Below are 10,059 nucleotides of genomic sequence, written 5' to 3' on the forward strand. Positions count from 1 at the left end.
TCTGATGAATCTCCTACCCGACCAGAGGCCAGAGACCAGCCCAAAGGCCAGCCAAGCGCTTTAATTCCGAACAGAAAAAGTCAATTTTCTGGTAAATTTGTTGCAAGTCCTTATGACTGCCCCTCAATCACTTAGATCTCTATTTCCTAACTAACTGTGTTTACCCTCGCATGTGTCTGCGTGTGTCTGTGTGTTTGTGTGTTTGTGTGTTTGCCTTCTGCTTTAGACCCAGTTGCGGGCAGTTATTGTTGTTGTTGCTGTTGCTGTTGGCATTTCATAAATGCAGCCATAAATCAAGTTTCAGTTGGCAAGGAATTGATTTTTTTTTTTAACTTCTGCAGTCGCTTTTCTTTTTTATCTACTTTAGTTCGTTTTGCTGCTTTTCATTTCCGTTTTATCGCCCTTCATTCATGCATTATTATCGCATTCCGTTGGCTTGTTGGCTTATTGGCTTACTGGCCCCTTGGCCTCTTGGCTTTTGCCAATTAAAAATTAATGGCTGATTCGAAACAAAAACAATACAGGAATACTCATTTGTTGTCTATAGGGCTATCAGGGAATCACACAATAATAGAAATACAATTGTTGTTGGTTTTTAAGTCTTTGAATGTCTCACAGTTTGATGACCATGATCCTGGCGTGCGTATGGGGTGCTGCTGGTGTAAATATCACTCGTCCCTGATCATCCTTGTAGTCCGCATAGCACAGAGAATGGACGCACTGCATGCCCAGTGCCTCCTTTTGGCGGGCTGAGTAGAAGCTCGTACAGTAGGCCACCATCAGGGGGTAGCCCTTCGCCCGACCCACCTCCATGAGAGTGGCAGCCAGGCGGGAGCCCAAGCCCTTGCCCCTCATCGAGCCACCCACACTGGTCATGTGCGAGTAGAGCAACTTGGAGGTGCCGTAGCGCTCAAAGAGGTTCGCCTCGAGTTCCATTTTGGACAGTAGGCGGCATATTCGTCCCCAGGCATGCTGCTCCATTTGCTCGGCATCCCTGCGATGCTTCTCCAAGTCTTCGGGGTACTGAGATCCGGCCAGGACATAGCCCACAATGCGGCCGCCTTGGTTCTCGTCAATGGCTATCAGGCAGGTGCCCTCTCTGATCATGGACAGATGATACTCGTCCGATTCCTTCTCATTTTGCAGATGGACTTGCTCACCGGTGGACTGGCTCAGGGGCTCGCCGCTAAAGAACTGCTCCTGCATGAATGATTTCACAATGGGATAATCCCTCTCCGCCATAGTACGTATGGTGATGCCATCCTTCGTGCTCGCTGTCATGCTTAATTCTCGCCTTCACTCGTAGCTCTCGCCTTTTGCCGGTGCAACTGAAATCAGTTGGGGGTCGCGCCCGCTTTATATACGCTGGCTATCAATCCCCCTTCTATGTACTATACCTAAGTCCCATAGTGTCTCTGCTGCTGAATTCATTTCACTGTTTACGTCCATTATCGTAATTGAAATTTGTCGAATCTATTAAGTGTTATTCCGCTCGGTTATTGTTGTCTTGCTTATCTCTGCTCCCACGTCATAGTACAGTGCGATTCCCCGTAACCCACTCTACAATTTACAGCCATCGACTACATTTATTTGTTGTATGAAAAATGTATGTGTTTCCTTATAATATTTATTTTTATTTCTTGTCTGTACGTTGATACCGCACCATTAAGTGGCCTATGCGACACCAAGCCGAAGCCTGTTACGCGCCGAAGCCAGGCAGAAACGCAGCCCCTCCTCCCGCCCAACCGACCGAGGGCCGCTGCCGCATGACGCGCAACGCGTGTTACCGAACCGATTGCGAGCATGCAGAAAAGATAGGTCTTCGACTGAGATATAAGTGATTTGCAGAGATTTTTCAAGTGCGGAGTTAAAATGTTTTCAAACATTTTAGGAATGGCGGATAACTTAGATATACCTCTATAATTATTTGTATCAGACTTGCTAGCTTTCTTGTGGAGCGCAACAATAAAAGATTCCTTCCAGATTGGGGGGGAGGCATGAAGAGTTAATGGGTAGGGTGAATAGTTTAAGCAGGGGTCCACACAGAGCGTCGGCACAGTACCTGAGTACACAGCCGAGATTCAATTAATTTAAAAAAATATAATTTTGTTTATTATGTTAATTCACTCTTCTAACTCCACCATGAAATCAATCAAACAATATTTAAGAAATTCATTTTGAGAATTTTACTCTGCTAACTAAATAAGTCATTTGAAGTTATTCCTCTCCCCCCTGTATTCCTTAGGATAAATCCATTTTTTAGCTAAATTTTAACAATTTATATCTTTGCCCGGCCTTTCGTTTTTTTCTTGCTTCTATACGGACAAGCTCTCGCTCTCCCCACACCTTACGCGGGATTCTTCCCGTCTCTATGTCTTTTTCTATCCCACTGCCGTTCCAGATGGGTTGTCATTGTCTTTGTTCCGCATTGTCCATCGATTGCCTGATAACACTCGACCAAATCATTGAAGTGCAAGTGCAAGTGCAGCTCAGGACAGCAGAGTGGCAGAAAGCCAGAGAGAGAAAGAGAAGGAGGAGAAGAAAGCCTGCTGCTGCTGCTGGTGCTCTTGGCCAAGTTTAAAGTGGATTTCCGGTTGGATTTGTTGCGGTTGCGTGTCACTGGCATTGCTCTTGAGCCCGGCACCGGCACCGACTATTGACTGCCTTCGCTTTTATGTCTTCCGGCCAACATAAACACTTTACTTGCTGTCTTGCTGCCTAGCTGCATGTCGGAGGAGAAGCAGATCAAAGCGGTAAAGCAGAGCGCTGCGGTGCGGTGCGGTGCGGGTGGGCAAAGTTTCGCTGACAGCCCCATGGCTCCATTGCCGCAGAAAAGAAAAGCCCCGTGACAAATGTCCCTGCGTGTGAGTGCAGCTCTTTAGTATAGAATCTCTCTCTATCACTCGCTCTCTCAGTGTGAGTGTGTTGCCTGCTCTCGTACCCATACGAGCAGGTAAAAGTTGGTAGAACTTTTAAAACTTTCACAGCTAAACGCCTTGCAATTGCTGTAACGTCTATCCAACTGTCGGCACGCCCTACCCCACACTCTCCGGCGCTGCCCTCTCAAGTGCGTGTGCTTGGGAGTGGGTTTGAGCCATTATTGCGTTTATTGGCTTAAAGTGTTTGACAATTCATTAAGCTGCTGCTGCAGAGACAGAGGTGGCAGCATCACATTGCCAAACTGCTTTACAGGCGCGTAAATTGCATTTGTCGAATGGGGGATCAGGATCAGCATCAGGCGGAAACAGACACGTTAATTTGGTCTCCTTGGACTCCTTGGGTGCTTGGGTGCTGTTGCTGTGGCTGGTCCTGTTGCTCTTCGATGTGTCAACAAATCGCTGGAATTAAATTGGATTTGCATAAATGCTGCTGCTGTGGTATGGTTGGGCTATGGGCTATGGGCGATGGGCGATGTGCGATGGAGTCTTGTGTGCAGATTAAGCCCCAAAAGTATGCAACATCAAATTGTGCTTTATTGCGTTCCACATATTTCTGCTGAGCCAAGGCAAACACACACACAGATGCACACACACACACGTGTCCAAACTATAAAATAATAAACCGAATTTGCTGTTGAGCAAAGTTTAAGTGAAAATGTTAAAAGTAAAGTTCTGTTCCGCCCTGAAAATGAAGACAAACATTGTTATCACCTACGAAACAGAGACACACACTGGAGACAGCACACAGCCACCACACTGCAGACGGGAGACGGGAGCCAGGAGACACTGCAGGGCCAGGGCCAGGGCAGGGCCAGGGCAGGGTTCTTTGCTAAATTTTCGTGGACGGGTAGGGGGGCATGCGACGTGCAAATAAGCTGAGCAACAGAGCACGGCAAAATATTTATACAAATAGGTTATGCAAACAAACTTAGACAAAGTCACACAAGCAACTCAGGGAGAGAGAGAGAGAGAGACAGAGGGAGGATGTTGTGCCTGGAAGAGGACAAAGTAAGCGTCAATGGAGAGGAATGTGAGGCAAAACATCTCCCGGCACGCACACGACATGAGACCTCGTCCTGGCGCCAGACGACGACGACGACGACGACGACACGCTGCAGGACATAATGAAGTTTGAGCCCGACTCAATGAAATGTCAACAGTGGCGGCATGACGGCCCAATGACGATAGATGATAATGGCGGTTGATAAAAATGCTGGCAAGCGACGCAGACGAAGCAGGTCCCTCAAATGCATAGAGGCGAACCGATAGATAGATAGATAGATAAATATCGCATTTCCAAGTGCATCTTGCATCTCAGAGGGCAGTGTCTGGGGGGCGGGCTCCATCACTTAATGGCCATAAATTAATTATGATATTCGTTGGCGCAGGACCCGCAACCGAAACTGCAGTTAAAGCTGGACTCTGGCATCGATTACTTGTGGGGTTGGGTGACACATAAAACATGCAACCGCAAAACATATTAAATTTATTATCAATAAATTTTCATTAATTTCGTGTAGCCAAGACTAAAACTCGCCCTCGTATCCCTTTTGCTGACACTATTTCTCTCTCTCTGTCTCTCCCTCTCTCTGTCTCTCTCCCACTCTAGCTGTCTCTTTTGCTCCACAGATATCCCATGCTCTGGCCCGGCTGTAGCACTTCAGCTATAACGAGCTCTGTGGGTCGTGGCCAGTTGACATAATTTACAATTTTAGTCATAAAAAGCACAAAACACCCATCCCCAACACACACACACACACACCACACACGCTCCCTTACTCTCCCCTCTATCCATAGCAATATACACCACCAACAATACCACAATAACCCCTAACCCTCCCCCCGAAGCCCTTTAAAGTTTGCCCTGTGCTGTGCCAAAGTTATCCAACAGTGAATCAACAGTAAATGCCACATCAGGCGGCCCAGGCGGATAGCCATGCCCCTCCCTGTGTTTATTATTTTATTTTGTTGAATTTTACCCAAAACTTATATCTAGCAGCTAATAAATTTAGGTTTAGGAGCACACATATCGTATGTAAATGTGTATGTATTTATGAACGGGTGTATATGTATATATGTACATACTATGAATAAAAATATGGTAAATATGTGATTTGATTTGTTTTATATTTTTTAAATTTTAGCTTGAAATAATTAATTTTTATTTGCTGATATATTTAATTTTTAATTTAATATTATTTCCAGTTACGTACGCATCCCCGAATCGAGTCTTAAATTGCAGACTAAGATAAATCCTTCGTTACAATTAATATTAATAGCCAAGAGCAACCAGGAATTAAGGTTGAAGTCTTCTTAAGTACTTCATTAAGTGCCAGTGAAAGGTTTCCTTCAGCTTCTTTTCTATTCCAATTTGATGTCTCACATTTTTCCATAACCGTAAGCGGCTTTTGGCTGTTGATATCTTTCAAAATCATGTTGAGTTTTTATTGAATAGAAATTGTAAACCGAGACTTTTTGCATTTCCCCCATCGTCATTCCATGCAGCATCAGCAGCGGAGGCAGCAGCAGCAGCAGCAGCAGCAGCAGCAGCAGAGACGCCATTTCATTTTCTCTTTGTGCTGCTGCGCTGTCATTTTTTCCTGCTGGCCTCTTTTCTCCCGTTTCCCTCTTGCCTTGCCGTAGTTGTTGTATTATAATGCCAACTCATATTGCGCTCGTTATCCTTTTGTATAACAGCGTGCAACGGAATTGACCCTTTTTTGCCGCTGCGTGATGTCACCAAAGGACGGATGCGACGGTGGTAGGGGGGGGGGGGTTATGGCCAAAGGTAACACGCGGTGATGGAAGCGGACTGCTAAAGTATCAAAAGTGATGGATGACAGGTTAATATGCGGCGACATTTTCATGCTGATGCTGATAAAATTTTCGTTTTCCATGCGGGCACAGGATCTATAGTCACAAGGTGACAGCGGGAGGGTGGGGGCGGGGCGGTGATGGATAAAGGAGCGATGCGATAGATTGGTGTATGTAGGGAGTCGTGCACCACAACCGGATCACGGGGCATGTCGCCGGTCCTGCTTTCTGGTCCTGGTGACATTTTAAATGCACAGCAGACATGTTTAATTTTACATAGCCCCAGCAAGCGTTCAAACAAATTAAGCGTAACATTTTCCCAACACCCCCCCTCTCTCACTCACTCTCTCTCTGTCTCTCTTTATCTTGTGCCTGTCCCTTTCGGTTTGGTTGAGTGAGTGAGTGCGGGAGTGCGGGAGTGAGCGAGTGAAAACGAGAGACAAATGCATTAAATTTGCCTGCACAGCGGTGCGTATGCGTAATGTTTAATTGCCGTCAGCAGCTTCATTAGAAGAGCTGCTAAATAACTGCCAGTCAACCAGGCTCCTCCTTCCATCCCCCCCCTTCAGACGCCCAGCTCATCTGCATGCTGTTTGAATGTGCAACACGAAATGGCTAACTGACTGACTGGCAGCTATGTAGGATCGTTTCCAGCCATGACCCTTTCTATGCTATATGAAAGGGCGTGCGACTGAACGAGCGCCATGCGAATGCTTTGGAAAAACTTCCGCTCCATTAGTCTGCCTGTTTCCGGCAGCGTTTTCCTAGCACAATTTACGCAAATTGATGTCATCACAGGGCAGACCAGACCAGACCAGACCCATCCCAATCTCCATCTCCGCACATCCCAACATGAGCTGCAATCCAAGCTCGCTGTCAGGGCCCTCGCAGCGTGCGTAACTCGGCAAATGAAGTGAATGAATGTGTGCATGTTGCAGGCCGGATGGCTAGACATTTTGGGGTCAATGCGGGCAGCAAAGCGTTGACAGGGCAGAACGGGGTACATCAAGATGTGTTGACATATTCCACATAGTGGCAGGGGTCGATCCATGGCCAGTGGCAGTTACTGCTGTGCTCTGCTGCATTTTGCTCATTTGCTGCCGCGCTTTCGGTGGAGTGTTCCTTTTTTGAGAGCGAGAGTGAGAGTTCCCCTTGAAAACCTGGAATTAGTTCAATCTCCGTGGCAGCTGGAACTCTATAATTTAAACTGATTCGCATACAGCACAAAAAAAGGCAGCCTCAAATCTGATGTTGATGAGGAGCGCGTGAGCTGCAAAGGGAAGGGGAACTGGAGCGGGAACAACTTCATTCTCGAACGGCAAAAGAGCAACATCATGCGACACAGCCAGACAAAAACTTTACCCACAACTTCCCAGCGAGAACTTGAGCAATGCAAACAAAACAGAAGCATACGACAGAAGGACACACAACAGGCAGCAGCACTACTACCACTACCACTACCACTACCACTGGCAAAAAGCAAAAGGAACGGAGAGGAAGAGCTTGACTCAAGTCGAGACGAGTCGTCGTCTCCACACAGGACTCGGCTTAGCCTGGGCTCAGCCTCAACACGACTTGAAGTGAGTTTCGCAAGTCAAGTGCGTGTCGTGTCGCTCTTGGCAATCCCAAAGTTTGTCTTCCTATATCCCCAACCAACCTCCAAATGTGTGTGTGTGTTTGTGTGTGTTGATTTATAAATATTTACCTGGCACCGCTAATGCCGGGGGCCACTGAGATACTCGTGAACTCACTTAATCAACTTTACGCGAAGATGGGCTTTGGTTTCGCTCGCAGCCAACAAATGTCAAATTAATTTGCATTCACTGCAAATGTGTGTTGGTGTGTATGTGCGGGTGTGTGCGTATGTGTTTGTGGGTTGCAATTGGATCGAATTCGATCGAACTGTGTCGAAGGACAAAGCCATTTAACTCAATTTACAGTTGCACTTTAATTACTAATTAGCCAATGACCCCCCTACATATACATATATGTCACATAAATCCAATATAAAAGCAAACATTTAACCACTCAGATATGGTCCAATAATATGCAATTTGTTGCAAGCATAAATTACGCGACATGGGGCCATGCTTTATTCTACATTATACAGAATCAATTCAAGGGTATTGCATTTTATTTTCTATTCTATTTTTTCAGCAAAAATTTGCATTTTCAACATCCTACCTTTACCCCTTTGCAGAGCACATCATATTTTTGTGCCCTGCCCTGCCGTGCCCCGCGACGCTGTCGTCGCGCACTGCAGCTGGGATGCTCGTGTGTCTTGGAAATTGCCCGCAAAGTCCTGACGGCTCGCCAACTTAAATGGTAGCGGAAAATTAGCAGTAGCAAGTGGCTGAAACAGAAACTGCAACTGGCCCTGTCCGTGTTCCTATCCCTATGCTGGCCGCCTTTGAGCATGAGCCTGATGCCAAGTTCATTTGGCAGTGTGCAAATCTGTGTCCTGGCTCGGCACCTTTTTGGCCGTCCTTTCGGTGAGTGGTGTGGAGTGGAGTTCATAAACCAAATTGCATTTCACTGCCGGAGGTAGAGGATAGAAACGTGAAGGCAGCAGCGTAAATTTGCAGCCACTTGCAAGTGGAAAGTTGCTAAAGTTTTAGCCGCATAATCTGCCCTGGCAATGCCATAAATATTCAATGGCTTTGTGTCTGTCTCTCCGATTGTATGTGTGGTCTGTGTGTGTGTGCATGGGAAGCAGGTTAGTGGTTTCTACGGAGGAACCTGCTTGGAGCAGTAGCACTGCCATCGATCTATTCAAGAGCTCAACGGACTACGGGAAAGTGTTGGTTATTAAGCGCCGCCTGCTGAGTTCATTATTTGCTTCCAAATCTAAGCTGCTCGCTCTCTCTCATTCGAGAGAGACTCCCGACTCCCGTGTGCTCATTCGTGTGTGCAAGCCATCGATTAAGTAGATGCGACGGGCATACCTGGCGTATGAGCAATGCTCTTAGCTCGCTCGCGCTATTTCCCCCTTGATATTTGCCTTCAGTTTGGGTTTGTTTTTATTTGTGCGATAACTTGAGCGTCTCCCGGGACAGGGCAGCACTTTCAATTGAGAGACAACACCTGCAGCAATGCCTCTGGTGGCCGTGCCAACACTTTTCTGCCAGAGCACGAGACTCCAAGCTGCAAGCTGGGGAGCTGTATGCCATGCATGCCCCATGCTGCAAAGCTGCAGCTTAGCCCCAGCAGAGTATCGTTCTCCACTTGAATTGCCGGTGGAGGGCTCTGGTGGGATGTCCCGCATATATCTGGACGGACACCAGCCCCAAGGCCCCTGAACTGCAATAAACAAGCGGAAGGAGGAACGAGAAGGACTGCGGGACAGAGAGGGATAGAGAGAACAAACAAAAGTGCACAATTCCCGGTCGATTACAAGTTGGGGCCAAAGTGTTGGCACCGCTAGGTGGGGCAGAAGTCTTTGCACAACTCTAAAGTTTGATTCTTGGCAAACATTTAACATTTACCGCAAGTGCAGCTCCAACTGCCACAGCCCCAGCCCAAGCCACAGCCACAGGAAAGTTTCTGTGGCATTGTTTTTAATTTATCTAAATTGAAAAGTGCAACAAATCGCGCAACTTAGACACTGTCCTTGCCCCCAGTGCCACATTCCCACAGTCTGATCGGACGGAGTGACCAGCAAGATGATAACAGCAACAACAGCAACAACAACAACCCAGTGCCAGACACGACACGACAGCGGGGTAGATAGATATCAAGAGGGGACAGTGACAAGGGAGTGGGGGCATGGGGCAGGTAGACTTTTGGGACAGAGTGGGAGGCAGACAGACGCAGAGCGTAAAGAGCAAGACATTTGCTGAAATAAAATTTCAATTTGCTTGAATTTCATTTGTGTCTGTCTGCATTTGTGTCTCTGTATCTGCCATGATTGTATGTGTGTCTGTGTGTGGGTGTATGGGTGTATGGGTGTGTGTTGGTCCCTGCTTTATCGCCTTGCCAGTTAACGTCAGCTTGGTTCACCGTTATGCTTGGCTGCGTGCGCGCTGCGTTGCGCCCTCAGGCCACAGCAGCCACTCGAACTTGTCGGCGCTGGCTATGCTGCTGTGTGTGTGTGTTTTTGTGTGTGTGTATCTGTGTGTGTGCGAGTGAGCAATCCTCAGGGGGTGTGTATATCCTGGCAGGAGCAGACCAAAGTTAAAGCCCGAGCAGCAGGAATAGCAGAAGGAGAAACAGAAGTATTCCCGCTGGTGACGTTTGTTGATGGTTTCCAGGTGAATGCACGAATTGCGTTTTCGTATTAAATAATAAATGAATGTTGGATTGTTTT

General features: G+C 47.1%; 1 protein-coding gene across 1 annotated transcript; it reads right to left on the reverse strand.

The window, feature by feature from the left end:
* Window positions 1-527: 527 nt before the first annotated feature.
* On the reverse strand, window positions 528-1,316 carry LOC111078295 (dopamine N-acetyltransferase-like). The gene has a single exon (XM_022372901.2). It carries the CDS (start codon window positions 1,279-1,281, stop codon window positions 613-615), a length of 669 nt encoding a protein of 222 aa, XP_022228593.2. The 5' UTR covers window positions 1,282-1,316; the 3' UTR covers window positions 528-612.
* Window positions 1,317-10,059: the final 8,743 nt, after the last annotated feature.

The sequence above is a fragment of the Drosophila obscura genome, unplaced genomic scaffold, assembly GCF_018151105.1.
Source record: "Drosophila obscura isolate BZ-5 IFL unplaced genomic scaffold, ASM1815110v1 contig_25, whole genome shotgun sequence".
Taxonomy (NCBI): domain Eukaryota; kingdom Metazoa; phylum Arthropoda; class Insecta; order Diptera; family Drosophilidae; genus Drosophila; species Drosophila obscura.